This window comes from Protobothrops mucrosquamatus, unplaced genomic scaffold, assembly GCF_001527695.2.
Source record: "Protobothrops mucrosquamatus isolate PMUCROS unplaced genomic scaffold, P.Mucros_1.0 scaffold84, whole genome shotgun sequence".
NCBI lineage: Eukaryota > Metazoa > Chordata > Lepidosauria > Squamata > Viperidae > Protobothrops > Protobothrops mucrosquamatus.
This window is the reverse complement of record NW_015386461.1, coordinates 945,386-966,878: the sequence shown is the minus strand read 5'-3', so window position 1 is coordinate 966,878 and position 21,493 is coordinate 945,386. Positions and strand designations below refer to the sequence as shown.

General features: G+C 37.6%; 1 protein-coding gene across 1 annotated transcript in view; it reads left to right on the top strand.

Annotated features, from left to right (window-relative positions):
* MGAT5 (alpha-1,6-mannosylglycoprotein 6-beta-N-acetylglucosaminyltransferase) overlaps window positions 1–21,493 on the top strand; it is a 141,522-nt gene that overhangs the window by 98,385 nt on the left and 21,644 nt on the right. The window contains exons 4-9 of the mRNA XM_015812446.1: window positions 4,868–4,944; window positions 5,889–5,978; window positions 14,808–14,879; window positions 15,631–15,798; window positions 18,681–18,850; window positions 20,675–20,809. Of these exons, the coding sequence (XP_015667932.1) occupies window positions 4,868–4,944; window positions 5,889–5,978; window positions 14,808–14,879; window positions 15,631–15,798; window positions 18,681–18,850; window positions 20,675–20,809 (712 nt within the window). The remainder of the gene's footprint in view (window positions 1–4,867; window positions 4,945–5,888; window positions 5,979–14,807; window positions 14,880–15,630; window positions 15,799–18,680; window positions 18,851–20,674; window positions 20,810–21,493) is intronic.

Genomic DNA, 21,493 nt, shown 5'->3' with positions numbered 1-21,493 from the left:
TTTTTATCATTGTTGTGCTCTATTTCTGTAGAGATGTAGTTATTTCTTATATAGAGAGCAACTCCACCTCCTCTTTTATTTGGTCTGTTTCTTTTAAATAATTTAAATCCCTCTAGCTGTGTGTTCCATGTGTGGGTTTCATCCCACCATGTTTCTGTAATGGCAACAATATCATATCTGCCCTCATTAACCTGAATTTTTATTTCACCCTGTTTGCTGTTCATACTCTGTGCATTGGTGTATAGACATTTGAGTCCTTTGTGACTGGCCCTTTGTTTTTCTACATAACCTGTGTGGTGCCTGAGTTCCTCTATTATCTTACCACCTATTTGGTTAGTGCACTTTGTGTGGCACTCGCTATTAGAGGCTTCATTTTGCTTGACAGCAAGGTTGGTATTCTTGTCCACACACACATCTATGCTACATGCACTGGTAGCCCTATAATTTTTAGATTGCCGGGGACAGGGTTGTTCTGTATCAATTAACTCACTGTCCCCTTTCCACCTTTCCTCTAGGAATGCAAGATAAAATACATCGCACTCCTAACAGTTTTTCCACAGCGTATTGTGGAACAGGTTCAGCTAAGAATTAATGACAAGCTTAACTTAAACTCACTCACTTCTTTAACAGTTGCATCACAGCAAGGAAGTGTCAGAGGCCCAGTTGCTGATTCTATTCAGATCTTGATTGCGGAATCAAGATCTGAATAGAATAACCTAAACAGTTGTGCTCCATGTGAGTTCATTATTTGTAAGGTTTTCTGATTTTTTTGTTTTTCTTGAGATGAACACATCATTTCAAACTATGCATCTTGGGAGAATGGTGGGGAAAATAGATGATTGCGATATATTTAACTTTTTAGGGGAGCTAAGAAAAGGTGGGATGAAGTGGACAAATTAAGCCTGTCTCTGTCAAGATATATGAAAAATAATCATTGCTTTGTTGAATTACAGTTGCTTCGTTGAAATTTTTTGCATATGGCCTTGTGCTCTTTAAACTGTATAGAAAATAATGGTGTGTTGAGTGAAAAAAAGAAAGAGATATTTCTGTCCTTCTAAAAAACACCTTGGTGATAATTATAAAGAGACTTTACACTTACTTTCTTCCATGACAGAAAAATGAGTCTTCTGCAGACTTCTTGTTGAATTATTTACAGATCATCTACTAAGTGGCAGGCATAGAGCTCAGTCAAATTAGTAATTATATAGGTAGGTTTCCTGCGTTTTCTAAAATGTCAGCTGTCCAGATTAAGTTAATTAGGCACAGGCTTAAAGGGGATTGTCTTAATTACTCTGATAGTAATTGGCAGTTATCATGGCTACTACCAAGGTCTGCTTTCTCTCCTGCTATCCCTGTAGTTCCAAGGCCTTTGTTCTCATAGACTTCTTCCTTTAGCACCCATAGATTTGTCTTCCATAACCTGTATATCAGATATACTGATGTAGCAGTTGCCAGAAATACTATAGTACTGTGACACTGCCTAGAAATTTTGGAAGCTGCAGTGCAATCATATCTGGATATACCAGTTTGGCATATCCAGATATCATAATTCTTCCGTTATGAAGTAATCCATTTGTATCAGCCACTTGAGCTTTTGACATAAGTAAATAAGTTACACTTGAACTTAACACAAGCATGTTACCTTCTTGATTTTATTTATTCTGCTTTTATATTACTACATTCACTGAGGTCTCGCAATGATTTAATACTATATAGTAAAACAACCACATAACCATCAAATAAAAGCAGTGTATGATTAAAAATGTACTATTGGACATAATCAACCAACAGTTATTTTAACTGTTAAAATCTCTTTTGAACAGTTCTTTTTTCCACAGTACCAGGATATTTGGAGATAGGTTGCTATATGGCTTTCTATGGAAAGGTAGTTCCAAAGGGTTGGAGCCATAACTGAGAAGCATTGGCTTCAATCTTTAAAAATTCCCTGCAAAGGTAGCCCTTGATGTCCTACACAGGATGTCCAGAACAGGTGGATGGGTACTACTTAAAGGAAATAATCCTTCAAGTACCTGGGCACCAAACCATGTAAAGATGTATAGGTGGGTTTTGGGGAGGAGGGGAGTTATATTGTAAAACTTTTAAAAATTTTCAATAAAAAAAAAAAAAGATGTATAGGTCAAAACCCTGTATAGGTAGTCCTCGGCTTCCAACAGTTCATGTTTGATTGAAGTTAAAATGGTGGTGAAAAAAGGGACTTATGACTGTTTTTTCACACTTACGACCATTGCAGCATTCCCATGAACAAAATTCAGACACTTGGCAACTGGTTCATATTTATGACTCTTGCAGTGTCCCAAGGGTCATGTGATCATCTTTTGCAGCCTTCTGACAAGCAGAGTCAATGGGGAAGCCAGATTCAATTAACAAATGTGTTAGTAAATTAACAACTGCAGTGGTTCACTTAACAACTGTGGCAAGAGAGGTCGTAAAACGACCTGTTGTAACTCACTTAACACATGTTTCAATTAGCAACAGAAATTTTGGACTCAATTGTCTTCCTAAGTCGAGGACTACCTGTACTTTGAATCATACTGTGATAAGATAAGATAAGATAACCTTTATTGTCATTTTTTTTACTGTGGGCACAACGGCACACATCAAAAATGAAATTTATTTGCCTGCTCTCAAAGTGAACACATATATGACCCACACCTAAACATCCTATATACAACATATGTATAGACCCACACCCTTAAATATACATAACAAATAAATATTAAACGCTGTCCATCTTGAATATATAACGGAAGGAGGAAGCTTGAGAGTTCACAAGTTTAATGCTGTATGGAATGAATGGCTGAATCTGGATGTTCTGCTTCGGTTACCACGACGCCTCCTCCCAGAAGGTAGCAAGGAAAACAGGTTGTGAAGAGGGTGTGTAGTGTCCCAGACAATCTTGCGTTCCCTGCTCAAGCAACGCTTCTGTGCTATGTCCTGGATGGGAGGGAGGGAACTGCCAATGATCTTTTCGGCCATCCTCATCACTCTCTGCACCGCCTTCCTGTCTGAAGCAATGCATTAACATGGCATTGAAATAGAAGCTCTCACAGAGCTGGCTGCTACATTTTGCACCTACTTCCAAATAACCCTGCAAAGTCAGACATGAGACATTGCAGGCATCTCCTCCAGGAATGGATGCAGCAGATAAGACTGGTATGGTTTCCACCTCTCTATCTGGCAATAGCCATGACTTTAGGAGGCCTCCCGAGATCTGGACCTGCTCCATCAGGAAGTTTTCCATTTGTGCATGGTCATCTTGTTCCTGTTGCAAGTTCAAGATAGTAGAAACACCAAGCAAGATGCATGTACACAAATTCCATTTAAAGAGTGTTTCGTTATACAAAATAAGCTTTTTTTTATTAAAAGGAAACATGACCTAACACTTTTTTCTTTTTACTTCCACAGCTATTTTCTCTCATTTTCCCAACCCATGGTATTTTTTTACATAAAGCCTACCTAAAATGTTTGATATATTTAAGGGAATTCAGGAGCTTGAAAAGGTGATTCCAAATATTTGGGTTGACGAGAGTTTTCACACTTCTGTAACTGTCAACAGAGCTACTATTAATAGAGCAAACCAAAATTAGATATTACAGGGCTACAGAGAAAAGTTCTGCTGAAAAAAATGTTTTAAGAATAGAATTTGGTGCAGCGGATTATTGCTTCTTTACCGTAGTTATTGCCACACAAGGATTGAAATAGTCTTACCTGCTTTAGCTATTATTTGCATCACATTTTCTGTCTCAGTTCAGACCACCTAGTTCCTGGTGTTCTGTGATTGATCAAGCATTCCTGCTAAGCAGAAGGATACATGGCTATAAGCTAATCATGCCTACTCCGAACTCATTTCCATATGATACAAATTAACAGAATCCATATGATACAGATTGAGCTTTGTCATGTGTAACAAACATGTCAGCTAAAAACTTGCCTAAAGCCCTTGGGGGCCCATCAGATTATATCAATGTCTAGTGATAGATCATTGTAATAGATTTTTTCTCATTGCCATGCTAGGGGAAAAAAGATCTGTTTATCCAAATGAGCTAAATAAAATGGTCTGCCTGTGACAGTGGGGTCAGCTTCTCATTACCTCACTATAAAATTTCTGCCCAGTCAATACCAGTACAAGAGTGTGGCACAAAGTATATCTTGGTTTACTGTCTTGTTTGTTGTCATGGCAACCTTGAATTCCTGAGTTATTCTGGTTAAAGTTGTCAGAACATGAAAGTTGCTATCGAAAATTGTTAGGCTGGGAATCTTCAATATGTCCGACGGGGTGCCAGAATTTTGGAATCTCATCTGAGTTGAATAACAAAATGAGAGAAGGTTTTGGATCCTGTGGTTCTTACTAATATCCATGTCTGTCTGTTTTTACATATGTAATAAAGTGCTTTTTTCAATGCATATATCTGTTGGGAAACCTCATTTTAATTTTAATGGGTTTTGAGCCTTTATCTAAATTTCTTACTAAAATTGTCATCCAGACCTTTGACTTCCATTAGCTAATTGAATGATAGCTGTACTTTAGTTTAACGAATAGGTTAATTGCATTTCTGGTTAAAAAGTTAGTTGTGGTTAATTATAAATGATGAACAATTATTTCCATTAATTCTTAATAACCTCTCATGTCTGAGCACATTTGATGCACATTCCATTTATTATTCCCTGGTTTCATGGCCCTTTTCCAATTTCCCAGTAGAGAGATGAGGAAGAAGACTGTGCTGCATTTTTAGATTAGTATCATGGCGATGATTCATCCTCAAAGTCAGTTGAGGTGGAAAAAATGCTAATCTATTCTCATGTGTTTAATATTATGTATTACATTGTGTTTATTTTTCTTCTTCAGATCTCATTAATGGAGCCCAGGAACAGTGTGAATTGCCTCCTATGGATGGTTTTCCTCACTGTGAGGGCAAAGTAAAAGTAAGCCTCATCTATTACACCATTTATTTGTCTGGATGTATTCATTCTCCTATGTTCTAATGATCCCATTTCATCTGGCAATCTGTTAATTGATCAAAAGATGGGTGAAAAAATAATAATTTTCTCTTAGCAATGGGGTAGATTATGTAAGTATGGTGACTCATAAGGCATAGTAATTCATAAGGTATTGATCCAGATGTCAAAAATAATGCTGTAGAACTCTTTATGAAGAGGTTGAGTAGTAACATGTTGCAGGTTGCAGTTATATTTGAAGGGCAAGGATAAAAAGAGCCTCTCTACGCAGGAGACGGATGTTTAAGAATTTTATATATAAAGATAGATAGATAGATAGATAGATAGATAGATAGATAGATAGATAGATAGATAGATAGATAGATAGATAGATAGATAGATAGATAGATAGATAGATAACGTACGTACGTACGTACGTACGTACGTTCATAAAAATGTACGTACGTACATAATAATAATAATAATAATAATTTAATTTGTACCCCGCCCTTCTCCTCACCGGACTCAGGGCGGCTAACAGCCTTATAAAACCACAGTACAATAAATATCTGTATTAAAACCAAATTAAAAGAAAATATTTGAAAAGGCCAATCATTAAAATTACCCCTAAAATTACCCTTAAAAACCCCACATAAAAATCTAATAAGTTTCCAATCTCATTTACCGATACAAATCTGGTTGGATGAACTCCATATAAAAATGTAAGTTTCATGCCACATAATGTGGATAGTGATCATGGTGTTTGTAGAAATAGGAAAATTGTTTTGACCTTGATGATTCAAAATGTTGTTGCAGCAGCCACCTGAAACTTGGTTAAATTGTGTAGTTAGAATTGTATCTTAGGTTCATAAGAACCGTAACCTGTTGTTTGAAAGTATATGCATTATTATTATTTGTTCTTTCCTTTTTAGTGGATGAAAGATATGTGGAGATCTGATCCTTGTTATGCAAGTTACGGTGTTGACGGGTCCACATGCTCATTCTTTATTTACCTCAGTGAGGTCAGTAAATTTTTATTTCAACCAATACATTAAGATTTGGTGAAATTTTGTCTCTATCTGAATGCATGTGATAAACTGGTTGTAGTGTGTAAAAACATGGGTTATAAAAAATTGCTAGTCTTTAAAGTAGAAAAGAGTTTTTATTGCTTATGCTGCAAGAGAATACTCCTATGAAAATGACTCTTAAGCCTTATTAATTTAATAGCATGAAAGTATTAAAGTTTTCAGTTTGCCATGCAAATTTCTTTCCCAGAGGAAAATGACATCCTTCTCTTTTCAACTAATTATAACTTGTCAATATTTGCACCCCTATAAACTGTGTTTACTGCCAGACAGAACTCTGCCAGCCTTTGAGGAAATGCTTTGCTTTAATGAAGGCTCACTTTTTTTTTGCATGTGGCCCCTTTTGCAGCATCATAAAACAGCCATCTTCCTTTGCCTGCTACAGCTGTCTTAGCCAGCCAAAAGTGCCAAGTGGAATACAAGTAGTTCTCAACTTATGACCAGTCACTTAGTGACCATTCATAGTTACAACAGACCTCCCCGGGGGTACTTACGACTTGGTTCTGAAGTTCCAACCATTGAGCAGGGGAACAATCATGTGACTGTATTTTGGGCACTTCACAACCAGCTGCCAAACCCAAGGAACCAAGAACAACACGAGAAATTACTTCAGTGTAGTTTCTTTACTGATGCAGGGTCCATTACAGTCATCAATTGAGGGCTACCTGTATGACCAAACTTTCTCTGGTCAAAGGCTGTTTTTGTTCTTGCTAGTTGTCTTCTGAAATACGGTCAACTATAGTTCCAGAGTCAATACAGTTCCTTCCGTCCTATTGCATTTTAACCAATGGCCAATTTAATTCAAGTATACTGTATTGAATAAAAATAAACACAGTTATTATTGCTTTTGTTAATTATTGACTTAGTGTATATGCGCACAGTAACAATTAATAATTGATAATAAAAGAGCTGGAGTTAATGCTATAATTGTTACTATAATTATTTATGGATCCTGCCTGTGGATTTTTTTTACTTCAGTCACTGCAGTGGATACATTGGCCTATTAAACTACTTTAATTTGTTTCAGATCATTCTTCCTCCTTGTATTATACTGCTTTCTTATTATTCCTCTTATACTTTCCCCTCAAATAACTCGGAGTTCACATAGGCTTGTTTTAAATCTCTTGGGGATTAGATCAGTTCTCTTTTATCTCTTAACGTATTCCAGTAACTGCAACTATATCAGTCTGTCTGTGGACAGCATAGACCTAATAAACAGCATACCTAATAGACAGCATAGACCTATTAAAATCGGTTTGACCCCAGAACAACTTGTGGGAGACAATCACTAATAGAAAAGAAGGCAAAAACAGTAAAAAGCCCAGAGAGTACACCTAAGCACTTATTTTCAAACACTCATCATGCTTGGTGAAGCTTTCATCACGCAGCAGTGGTGCTGTCATCTAAAAAGGGTAGGAAGCTATTTAAGATAGCTTAAGACTTACAACCATCCATTTAGTGATTGTTCAAAGTTACAAAGGCACTGAAAGAAGTGACTTATGACCGCTTTTTACATGACCTTGGCATGATGACATGATCAAAATTTTGGCACTTGGCAACTGGTGTGTATTTATGATGGTTGCAGTGTCACTTGATCACCTTTTGTGACCTTCCGACAAAATCAGTGGGGAAGCTAGATTCACTTAACAGTTGTGTTACTAACTTAACAACTGCAGTAATTCACTTAACAGCTGTGGCAAGAAAGGTTGTAAAATGGGGCAAAACTCATTTAACAACTGTTTTCACTTAGTCATAGAAATTTTGAGCTCAACTGTTGTTGTAAGTAGAGGACTTACAGTGTGCACCAGCAGCCAAAAAAGCTAATACAATCCTTGGTTGTATAAACAGAGGCTAGAATCAAATTCAGGTGAAGTATTAGTACTGCTTTATAAATCCTTAGTAAGACCACACCTGGAATACTGCATCCAGTTTTGGTCACTACAATACAAAAAAGATGTTGAGACTTTAGAAAAAGTGCCAAGAAGAGCAACTAAGATGATTAAAGGCCTGGAGACAAAAACATATGAAGGATGGTTGCAGGAATTGGGTATGGCCTGTCTAAAGAAAAGAAGGACTAGAGGGTGACATGATACCAGTATTCCAATAGTTGAGGGGCTGCCACAAGTAGAGGGAATCAACCTATTTTCCAAAGCATCAGAAGGCAAGACAAGAAACAATGGATGGAAGCTAATCAAGGAGAGAAGCAACTTGGAATTAAGGAGAAACTTTCTAATGGTGAGGATAATTAACCAGTGGAACAACTTGCCTTCAGAAGTTGTAGGTGCACTGAAGGTTTTGAAGAAAAGACTGGACAGCCACTTGTCTGAAATGGTCTGGGTCTCTTGCTTGAGCAGAGGGTTGGACTAGAAGACCTCCAAGGTCCCTTCCAGCTCTATGCTGATTGATTGATTGATTGACTAACTGACTATTGGTACTGCCTGTACAAGTAGAACCTCCATCGAATCACAGCAATTAAAATAATCGCTCCGCCCGAAGCAGTAGCCAACTAGTTTTGGCTGCCTCATTCCTGAGCATAGCACAGAATGCTTCTGTGTGGCTTTTCCAATTACGTACTAATAGAAACTCAGCAGCATACTATTTGTTGTGCCCTAGAAATGCTAAAACCAATATTCTTTTCCACGGTTATGGAATTTCACACAGAGCCACATATTAGTTCTTGCAAGTTCCTATGTGTTTTGCAGACACTGGGTTGACCGGCCACCTCTGTTTTGAATAGTGGTGTATGCTCATTTGTTCCGAGTTAGTATCTCTGCATGTTACAACAGGACACAGTTAACACTTCAGTTTGTCCCAGTTCATACGTAACAATTTGCTGTTAGTTCTACACAACACCAAAGTTCTACTTGTAGCAGAAAAGGAGAAGGAGCAAAGAGTATTTCAAGCAAATCTTAGGGTCTCTTTGAAAGTAGTAAATGGCCTCACAATTAAAAAAAAAAGTTAAGTCAGTGTGAGATTGTGTTGAAATGTAGTCAGGGGTCCTAGGTGGCTGCTTCCCAGAGAGTAAAGAGGCAGCAGAGCTTTGGAATAGGAAGAGGGTAAAAACTGATTCTTCCTAGCAGTTCACAGAGTATATCTATAGTTATAAAGAAACTACTCAGAAGTAACTCCATGTGTCATTCCTGGTTTACAGGGGCCTGACAGAGATAACTATTTTATCAATAAAAAGTCTTGTTTATTGTAAGCACTGGAGTTTAGATCTGTTTATTGCAATGTATAGTTTTTTATATAAAAGTTTTGAGCAGCTGCAGTTATTATCTGGACACTGCAATGGTTCAGAGAATCCACATAGTTGGCTGTGAATTGACCTAATTATGCATGATGGGTGATAAATCATTGGTAGTATGCTGAATGGCTTTGCGCCTTCTGTTTCTGCTTTACTGCATGTTGAAATTTCGGTAGTGGGGGCAAGGTCATTTTTTCTTGCCTTTCGTCACTCTCCACTCTGTAGTGATCTGAAGCCAGGAGAAGCAGTAAAGTGTCTGAAAGAAGGTTTTTTTTTCCTTCAAAACCATTTTTATTTCCCTCCCACACACACACACAATTAAATGAATGAGAAAAGATGGTTTTAAAAAACCCTCCATTTTCCTTCTAAATTTTAAGGTAAAAAGGTTTTTTTTTTCTCTCTTGCTGCTAACCAGGGGTCTTCAAACTTGGCCCTTTTATGACTTATAGATTTCAACTTCCAGAATTCCTCAGCCAGCGGTGCCTGGCTGAGGAATTCTGGGAGTTGAAGTCCACAAGTCATAAAAGGGCCAAGTTTGAAGACCCCTGTGCTAAACTTTAAGAAATTTTATAGCTTTCCCTAAATAATGGGATACAATATCTGGAACGTATTACTCTGGAGAATTCCCTGTTTTTTTAAAAAAAAGATTTTTATCCCAACCATTTTGTTCCAGCTATTTATATTTCTTCACACATTTTTAATTCCAACTTCTACTTCTTTTAATCCAGCATTTCTCGTGATATTTCTGTATGTAAATTAAATAGTTAGTTGACGGTATACATTAGCATGGTTCTTTCCTAGTTTTGAACCATTTAGTTGCTCCACAATCCCTTTCAATTATTGTTTTTTTTGGTCCATATATAATTTTTCATTATATAGGTGGTATAGGTATTTTCATTATATACGGTAGGTGGTACATGTTTAACAAGGATAGTCTGTGATTTGTTGTCTATGCAGGAAAAAGTCTTAGTATAATTGAAAAAGGAAAAAATGACTGTGAAACTGTCTTGCCTTTTTCATTTAATATCTCTGGTGTGATCAAGTGCCTTTGCTTATTCTGAAACTAAATGTGTACCTTTGGTACTTTTCCTTTCACATATTGTTGAAGTGTTGACTATAATCATTGGAATTATCTTATTAGCATGTAAGTGCAACTTGCTTGTTAGTCTGAATATTATTCAGCACTTTGATTTGTGAGTGTTGCTATTTTGGTATCATTCAATATGCCACTCTTTGTATTTTATTGAAGATTAGCAATGGTTTGCTTTCTTGATTTTTTTCATGCAAACTTATGTTAGAAGTGGATAATTTGATATTGCATTATGCTGAGTGAACACTTGTTCGTTTCATACTTTTTATATGCTGATAAATCATTAGCCTTGATTGTAGATGACACAGAATATTGTGTGTCATGACTATATGTGTAGCTCTTTAGTTACTTTATTTTTGTATGTTTTGAGTCAGCCTTGAAAAGATAACAAGAAGTTAGCTTGTTAATATCTCCCTCACATTAAAAACTATTCCTGGCATGTAATTGTAAATGTTGTTATCAATATCTTTTTATAACATAAGCATATCATAGAGAATGCAATAAATCTTGTTCACCAAAATACCTTCAAAAGAAGTGTGATAACTGTGATTGAAAGGTGTTTTTTTTTAGATCAGTGAATCTTGATCCTTCTAACTTTGGCATGGAAAAATTGAAATATTACTTTGATTAACTGCAAACACATTATAAAACAGGTTTATATCATAATTCCAATCTAACAGACTGTTGGATTTGCTTTGAGAAAGGAGCTTAAATAAAGTTAATCTTCAGGAATATCTCTGCCTATATTTGCCTGGACACAATGGTCATCCTTGAAGCCCTACCTTTGGGCATTTGCATTAAAAGTAAAATTAGATGTGTGAGTACAAAGGGGAGGAGCACTCATAATTCTCAGACTACACTTGTTGGGTACAGGTAGTCCTCAACTTACAACAGTTCATTTAGTGACCGTTCAAAGTTACAACAGCACTGAAAAAAGTGACTTATGACCGTTTTTCACACTTACGACACTTGCAGCATCCCCATGGTCGCATGATCAAAATTCAGAAGCTTGGGAACTGAGTCACATTTATCACCATTTTAGTGTCCCGGGTTCATATGATCACTTTTTGGGAAAACCAGATTCACTTAACAACCGTATTACTAATTTAACAACTGTAGTTGTCATAAAATGGAGCAAAATTCACTTAACAAACTTAGCAACAAAAATTTTGGGCTCAGTTGTCATAAGTTGAGGACTACTCTATTTGCTGTAGGATATCATAAGTAATGCCCATATTAATGTGACTTTGAGGCCATGCCAGGCGTTCTTCTTTAGGTATTTTTGTAAATTTTTACAGATAGATTTTATTTTAAATGTACAAACAATATACAATAATCACTTTTATGTTTTATAATATGTGATATTATTGTTTGGATTTTTATTTTAATAGATTGATAGTCCACATTGAGAACTTTGGTTATTGGCGCATTAACAATTGTAATAGTAACAGATAATAATAAAAATGGCCAAATAATTAGTTAGTGTTACAAACTATTACTTGTTTGACATGTAGCCTACTTTACCATAAGCTCTGATAGATACAGGGGTTCTCAACCTTGGCAACTTTAAGACTTGTGGACTTCAATTCCCAGAATTCCTCAGCCAGCAAAGCCCACAAGTCTTAAAGTTGCCAAGGTTGAGAACCCTGTCAGATAGAATAAAACTAACTAGAAGTTGGAGAGAAAGGGCCAATTAAATTGTCATCAGTTATGCTGCACTTTGTCCTGTGTATCTTTTATTGGATGTTAGCTTCCTATCAGATAGAGTAAGTTCATAGAAAATGTTAGAAACCTAGTTCAACATTATGTATGGATGCAGTTCTTTTCCAAATTAATTTTTATTAAAAAAGTTTTAACAGAACAAATACAAATGTAAAGAAAAAGGGAAGGAAAGTTAAAAGTAAATAAGAAATAAAGACAAAAAAAGAAAGAGAAACGGAAAAAAAAGATATAAAGGAGTGGCTTTATAGTTACAATCTGCCATAACTTATTACAATTGTCTGTCCATTAATCCCAGCAAGAAAAGTTCTGGTTTCAGATTAATATTAATCTTTAAAATTCTTTGTATTATTTTATGCACCAAGCATGATAAAATAAATCCCTCATGTTTTTCACATTGCCACGTACAGATATGCTTCTAAGTGACTAATAATACCTGCATTAATTTCATAGGTCCATTACAAAACCCATATCAAGCCGTACTACTTCATTTGTTCAGGTGCTGCCTTCTGGCATTATGCTGTTGAGCTGCTTGGCTTATTTGGAATTTTAAAAATATGTAGATACCCTTCCAAGATATAGTTTTTGTAAGAAGAAAGTACACATTTATTTGTACTACATTATTTTAATAGATGAATAAATATTTTAGTATATATTCTCATCCATCCATTTAGGACGTATAGGCCTAACGTGCCATTTCATACTTAAACTTTGTGAAAATCATGTTATTTCCAGTAAGGAAATATGTGTATATATAAATATATGGGGCATTTAATCCCATTGGGGCATAATTTTTTATAATCTTTCTTGTAAAATTTAGCTTTTCTTTTTTTAGCAGAGCTTTGTGCTTCACTGCTAGTGTGGTTATGAATAAGAACTAACAATTTTGAAAGGCTGCCTATTTTTTCTTTTCTTTTTGAAACCTACAGTACTAGCTAGAATATTGAATGACTGATGTTCTGGCTAAAAGCCATCTCTTGAATTACAAAGGGCTAGTACATTTCCTTGTTGTTCGAAGATCAGACTTGGGTCACCTGGTAAAAGTTGGCACTTCCGCTATGGGAAACAAAGAAGTGCCATCATGATATTAACTGCAAATTATTCAGCAAACATACTTAATCCTACCTTTCATTTGTGGTTTATGACAAGCATCTATGGTATTAGTGAATGCAAGCACAAAAGGAAGTTCTTGTATCCAATACAACAATGTGGATATACGAATTAGTCTGCCTGATGTAAGTCACTGGGAACTGACATTTTATATGACTGTTTGCTAAAATGGACAGTGATGGAGAATTAACAGTTTATGATATGGCTGAAACTGAATGCTAACTATTGTGGTTATGTTTATAGTAGTTTGGGAGAATTAGAAACAAATCAAACTAGAAATTTTAATAGTAAGAAATTAGTTATTAAAGGGAAAAAATCTAATATTAATATTTATTTTTTAACTTCATCACTAGTGGAAATCCCCCAAAGATAGGGATGCTGTGCTGATCTCCTGTAGCTTTTCATTTAACTTATTGAAAACATGCAGTGTGGCTTTAAATTACAAGAAGGCATCTTTTGGGACATTTACCATTGGCCTACCCATTTAGTTTAATGAGTGGAAATGTCAGCTTTCTATGTGGAATGAAATTGGCCCAATAAAACAAAATTTGGTTGCTTGTAAAAGATTGAATTATTTTTAAGAAGTTGTCAGACAAGGTGGAAAAAAATGCATTTGGAGTTTAATGTGGATATTGACTTGAAACAAATTAAAGTTGAAACTTTGCGAGTGAACAGATTACTTTTAATTTATCTTTAAGTTAAACCCAATTTAATAAATAGATCTGATTAAACCTCATACTGTAGGTCTACTTTTACATCTGACCAATACATAATATATATTTTTATTAATAATAACACCTCCAAATCACAAGACCTTGGCTTTATTCTTATTCTTCCCCTCTGCAGTTTGAATATAAAGTATAAAAGACTAAAAAGAGATTTTTGTAGACATCCCAGCCTTTGAACTACCCAAGGAACCGAAACAGCAAAGTTTCGCTGTCGCGCAAGCTTCCACGCCAGCTGCCTTTCTTTCCTCTCGCTTCGCCTCTTTTTAACCTCACACTCCACCTTCTGTAAGGGAAGGCAAAAGGCTCACTCACCCTCTCATGAAAGATGGCCTCCATGTTTATGTGTCTCCCACCGCCACTGTCGACTTCCACACAACATGGTCCGACCCAGCCAATCAAGTCACGCTCTGGCTGTGGTACTCTGGCAGCGCCTCATGGTTCCTCCTAAAGGAGGCAGACAGCGTCGGAGGGGAACCCTGCTCACACCGTACCGCCATCGGGGCATTTTCAAAAACAAATAAGGATAGGAAAGGAAACAATAGGAAAAGAACGCAACTCTAGAAAATCCATCGAAAAAAGGCGCCGGAACTCTGTTCCGGTGCATTCTATGACAAAAAAAGCCCTGCTTATATGAGCTCCTACTAAAAGATAACCAGTTTATTGAAGGACAGAAGGAAACCTTTAGAAGTAAAGCCATTCCCTGTATCTTTTGAACTTCATTGCTGTTTTTGCTATCTTGCTAAAACATTTTTGTCACCTGCCATACTTTTAGCTGTTCTGTTATATGTGCTATTAAATGAGGATGGAATTGCATCAACAAACTACACTGTTGGTCATTTTACTGGATTCTGAAACTGAACCTAACATTTCTGCAGGTTGAAAATTGGTGTCCTCGTTTACCCTGGAGAACAAAAAATTCCAATGAAGAAATGGATCAGAAGACAACAGTAAGTCTTACTCACATTTAAAATTGGCTTTGGAATTGTTTTAGTTTTTGTAAAATAGAGTTCTCAATGTTTCCACTAAGAAAAATAGTATAGATACTAACACAGAGAGTTAGTCCACCCTAACATCTGGTATTCTGATAATGGTCTGCCCTATCATCCCCCTTTCCCCCCCTTACTCTGCTTGAAAATAGTATGTGGGAAATAAGTTTTGAGGGAAAAGGTTAAAAAAAAATAACCACTCAGGAAATATTTATACTCATGGCTCATTTTGTGATGACTGGATTTACTGAATTTGCAAAAGGTATTTGAGATTTAAGTTCAGAATCTTTATTTGATGGTAATCAGTGAACTGTGTTTGGATGTAGCATATCTTCACTAGAATTTTGATAAGGGAGCCAGATAAGATAAATCAGGATTTTTCAAGGATCAGCAACTTTGTGTCCCCAAGTGCCATTGCTACATTTCAGAAAGATCTTATATATCTTGGTATTCTCATGTGAAATATTGAGAGATTTCACATTTCATTTAGGAATCCAGGTAGATTTTCTGACACCCACGAGTATTGCAAATATTTTTTAACATTAATTTCTATTTGTTTTAGTGTTAATGTCTGCTTTATACTTTTGAATTTTGAAACATCTGTATGTCCCTTTAATTTAATGAAAATGAAACATCAACCTTTCGCCTTCACAAATACACGTAGGAAATTTTGATTTTACCTTACCACTGATTTTTAAAATGTATTATTTAGTTGAAGACTGAAATCAGAACCAATTTTGATTTGCTGTACAAAATAATGTCGAGACATGAAGAATTCCGGTGGATGGTGCTGCGAATAAAAAGGATGGCTGACACTTGGATAGAAGCAATAAAATCACTTGCTGAGAAGCAAAACTTGGAGAAGAGAAAACGGAAAAAAGTGAGCTCACTACATAAAATATATTTCTACATTGTTTAAATTTGAAAAGCACATTGAAACTTCAGGGAAGGAATGGAAAAGGGAAGTCCCCTTGACTGGAGCTCTGGTTCTGTTGATGAGATGGACGGGTGTTTTCTTGGCAATAACTCAGTGCCACAGGCTCCCGGTCTGCGTAGATACTGCTAAAACTCTTATGTCTGTTTGATACTTTGTAGCCTCCAATTAGGCGAAATGCTGCATCATAGGGTATAACTTTGTCTAACTTACAGAAAGTTGGGACCCATTACACCTGAGGGACTGAAATTTGAGAAAGTAGTTGCTGCTTCAGTTCTGCGGGCTGTTGCCATTTCAGTGGCCCTATTACACTACGGTCATGTGACCTCATTTTCACCATTTCCTGATACCTTTAAGATGGACACTCGCACAATCCTTCCCTCTCTTTCCCACCCATCAGCAGCTATTTCCCTGCTTGCTGGGAAGGGAAGGAAAGGAAAGGGAGAGGAGGAAGGAACAGGAAGGGAGGAAGGAACCTCAACATACCTTTTCTTGCCCACACTGCTCCCCTCTGCGTCCTCTTTGACCCCAGCCACCTCCCATGCAATTATTCTGACCCAAGCTGCACCTCTTATGCTCCCTGCTCCCCCCTCCACACATCCTTCCTAACCTGTGCTGCCTCCTGCACACCTGAGCCACATGGCACCTCAGCATCATCATGTTGCCTTCCAGAGTTGGGCACCCAACTCACGTCAACATCTTTCAGGAGCCTTCCCTGACCTGTGTGGCCCTTCTCATGCACCCACGCAGACTCTTTCCACCCCATGCTGTACCCCATGCACTCTCCCCAGCCCAGGTGACATCTGTCTTGCAGTCTAATGCACCCAAACCATGCAGCCCCCTGCAGATCCTCCACAGACCGCATGGCACCTCTTGTGCACCTGACTTCTGCAGCATCCTCACATGTCCACCCCAACCAATGTGGCCTCTCTCACACACCTTTCCTGGCTGATACCACTTTTTTTGATCCATGGCGGAGGGAGGGAGGGAGGAAGGAAGGAAGGAAGATTTGTGATGTTCCCTGCCAGCTTTCCACAGGCAAACTCCGTGGGGAAGCTGGCAGAAAGCTGGAAGTTGCTCCCATTCTCACTGCTTTTGTTGCCTACATGCGGCCATTCTGCTCCATTGTTTATATGAGGAAATATCTCTGAGATGAAGACCCAGTGGATTATGGGTTGTCTGGTTAATTACAGCTCTGAATTTTCCTGGTGGTTTCGTCTGTATGTGTGCATGGGTGCTGATTATTGTAATTTTATCAACATGGAACTGTCTTTGAAGACCACCCACAAACTTTAACCAGTACAGAATGTAGCAGTTTGTGTACTGACAGTGTTGAAGTGTTCACTTGTAAAGCCTGTACTGCAGGAACTGAATTGGTTACCAGTTTTGTTTCTGGATGCAATTAATGGTGGGGGCAATAACTTACTTAGGTTTTACATGCCATAAGACCTAGGTCTCCATGAGATCATTAGCTTCAATTAAAATTAGCCTGCCCAGTTTGAGTCAGTAGAGAATAAACCACCTTGAGGAGCAGAAAGAACTGATTTGGAGAAAAAATATTTGTGGCGAAAGCTTTTCTGCTGCAGAACTGGATATCCTTAGAAATATGAAGAATAAATAAGAAGCATCTTCATTAATAAAACTGCCAGAAATGATTATTTGAATGGGCATTCCAGGATTGAATGGGTGTGAAAAACTAAAATGTGGATGATGCTAATTTTGGGGTTTTATGAAGGCTGATGAATAGTCCAGATGATTGGACCACTTTTTAAATTTATATTATGATAGTTACATATTCATAGTCATATTATTTAAGAGTACCAGTTTAATGTAGTGGTTAAGGCATCAGGCTAGAAACCAGGAGACCGTGAGTTCTAGTCCACCTTATGCACGAGGCTAGCTGGCTATCTTGGCCAGTCACTTTCTCTGAGACATAAGAAGGAAGCAATAGCAAAACTAAACAAAAATCTTGCCAAGAAAACTGCAGGGACTTGTCCAGACAGTTTCCAAGGATTAAACATGATTGAATGAAAGGGGAGGGGAAGTGTTTTATGTTCTTTGCTTTCCTTGTGAAACACTTACCATTTGATTGATTGATTGAAGTGCACCTAATAATGAATGAATAAATTTATATACTCATTCATAAATATGAAGCTATAATCTTTAATGTTTTCAGCCAACATAGTTGTAGAACAACATTTGGGAAAATGGTTGGGAAATTGGATCCTGTGTGTGATGTCACAGGGTAATGTTTAAGATGAAAAGTAATAATGAAAACTAAACATACAAAATATTAACGATAGTCCTTTTGTACAGGTAGTCCTCAACGTACAACCAAAATTGACCTCAAAATTTATGTTGCAAAGCAAGACAGTTATTGTGGAATTTGTCCCATTTTACTACCTTTCTTGCCACAGCTGTTAAGTGAATCACTGCAGTTGTTAAGTTAGTAACTTGGATGTTGAGTGAAACTGTCTTCCCCATTGACTGCTTGTCAGAGGATCACGAAGGGTGAGATCACCTGACTCTGGGGCACTGCCATGGTCATAAGTATGAATCGATTGTCAAGCGTCCAAATATTGATTGTGTGACCATGGGGACACTGCAATAGTCATGGGGAAAATGGGGATAAGTCACTTTTTTCCATGCCAATTGTAACTTTGAACAGTCACTAAACAAATGGTTGAGGACTACCTGTGGTAGAATTGAAGAAAAATATATATGGTTTTGTCACTGACTAAAGGTCTAGGGTAGAGTCATTAAATTATCTAGAAATTGTCAACAGTTGGTGCTGAAATTGTTCCTCATTGTCTCTCTTCCTTTCGCAGGTCCTTGTTCATCTGGGACTCCTCACAAAAGAATCTGGATTCAAGATTGCAGAAAATGCCTTCAGTGGTGGCCCACTTGGCGAACTAGTCCAGTGGAGTGATTTAATTACATCTCTCTATTTACTGGGCCACGACATAAGGATTTCAGCTTCCCTGGCAGAACTCAAGGAGTAAGGAGATTATAATCCACTTTAAAAGTGCAGCAGCAACACCATTCTTCTCAGAGTATTCATTGTACAGCTGTAAATTTGTGAAGGGGAAAATGAAAATGATAAAATTCCCTAAACAGTGATAAAATTAGTTTCATAAGCTAAACATGTGTACTTTGTGTACTTTGTAGTTGCTTCCTCCTGAGTTTTGATTAAATGAATACTAGATCATTCAGACTATGCAGCTTTATTCCCTATCATTACAGGTGTGTTAGACATCTGCAGAAAAACTAAATGGGCTTAATTGGTTGCTTTTCTTTCTTAAACGAACTTTATTTCTTAATAAGAAACTTGTTATGGATAAACTGACTGTAATTTGGGTGAAAATACTACTTTTACTACAATTTTGATCTATTTTGACAGTCTTCTTGCATATTATCCATAATTTCTAAATTTAACTGATTTAGAATATTGCACTGGAAAGGCTTTGAGAACGCAGATTTTGTTGCATTGCCCTGTTTCACGGTAGGACCTGTTTAATAGAAGAAATTTGCTATGTCACATCAATGACTATTATTGAAGGTAAAAAAGAAAAGGGGGTGCCACTGGTTAGATGGTGTCATCAAGGCAATGAACATGAACTGGGGCAAACTCTGGGAGACAGTGGAAGACATGTCCGGCATGCTGTGATCCATGGAGTCGTGAAGAATCAAGCATGACTTAGGGACTGAATAGCAACAAATCAATGACTATTACTGATAAGACTACAGAACTGTTGGGCTATTCACATTCTATTAAAGCAAACCCAAAAGGCGTTATATCCTGCTTTCCTACAAAACAAGACTGTAGCTGTCACTAGAATCTGCCCTGCTTTGATGATATAGAAAGAGTAATAAAAGCAAATGTCTGCAATGCTGACTTGAAAAATTAAACACCTATTGACATTTGTTCTTGTATAACAAAAAGTTTGGTCTAGGGCAGCAGTTCTCAACCTATGGGTCGCGACCCCATTTGGGGTCGATCGACCATTTCACGGGGGTCACCAAGCAAGGCTGTCCGCCATTTTTTTTGTCCGCCATTTTTTCCCCCTTTTCCGGCGGGTGCCTTACCTCCCTTGGGCTGGGCCAGCTGGTGGTCAGCCTGCTCCGTCTCTGCTGCTTGCCAGCTACGCCTCGGCCGGCGCAGGGGGCAGAGCCACGCATGCGCGGCGCTCCCGGGCAGGGAAAGTCCTCGACTTACGACTGGTTGGGTAGTCCTCGACTTATGACCGGTTTAGTCCTCGACTTACGACCGGTTTAGTCCTTGACTTACGACCGGTTGGGGGTCGCGGCATTAAAAAGGTTGAGAACCACTGGTCTAGGGGGTAAGGAGGTAGGCAAGCAGCAAGGAGATTATGAGTTTTAGTCCTGCCTGAGGCATGGAAGCCGGCTGAGTGACTTTAGACTAGTCAGGCCTAGCCACTTTCTCTCGGCTCAACTCATCTCACAGGGTTATAATCGCCACCTTGAGTTATTTACAAAAGTAATAAAGCCAGGATATATGAAATGTAAACGACAACTCTAATGAGTTGTACCAGCAGAGTGTTTTGCTTATCGGGTTATGAAAGGTTATTTCTCTCTTGTACATTTTTGTATGAAAGTCTTATTTTTTTACATTAATCATGACAGTTTTAGAACAGATAATTTTGTGGTTTAGACTACTTCCTCAGGAAAATGTCTGAAACTTTCTTAACTTCAGACGTAGTGCTCCTTCTCAAGAATCTTGCCTTCACTTCTCCGTTTTTATTAATTATTCTGCCTGTAAAAAGAATTTTCCTTAAATTTTCCTCTTTTTCTTTTTGGCTAGGATTATGAAGAAGGTAGTTGGTAACAGATCTGGCTGTCCTACACAGGGGGATAAAGTGGTGGAGCTTATTTATATCGACATTGTGGGACTCACTCAGTTTAAGAAAACTCTTGGGCCATCCTGGATTCATTATCAGTAAGTATTTGTCCTTTACAAAATAATTCTCTCTACAACCATTCGTTTAGTGATCAAAGTCACAATGGCACTGAAAAAAACGACTTATGATCATTTTTTTCACACTTAACACCCATTGCAGGATCCCCTTGGTCAAGTGATCAAAATTCAGGTGCTTGGCAACTGGCATGTACTTATGATGGTTGCAGTGTCCCAGGGTCACGCAACCGCCTTTTGTGGCCTTCTGACAAGCAAAGTCAATGGGGAAGCCAGATTCACTTAACAACCGTGTTACTAACTTAACAACTGTAGTCATTCATGTAAAAACTGTGGCAAGAAAGGTCATAAAATGGGGCAACTGTCTTGCTTAGCAACATAAATTTTGAGCTTGATTGTAGTTATAAGTCAAGGGCCTCCAGTATTAACTGTAACTTTTTATTTCTTTCCATACTTACTCTTGATCCTGACATTTTCATGTCTCTGTCTCTGTCTCTCTCTCTCTCTCTCTCTCTCTCTCTCTCTCTCTCTCTCTCTCTCTCTCTCTCTCTCTCTTCACAAGCAGCTTTCACACAGAGCATTTTGAGACAGAACAGACAAGAAAGCTTCTATTTACATACCTGGCTCAGTGCTTGATGTATATTTGCTGAGCTTAAACTAGGAATCTTTATGGATGAGCAGCTGTTTGCACACAAAAGCATCGCTGTG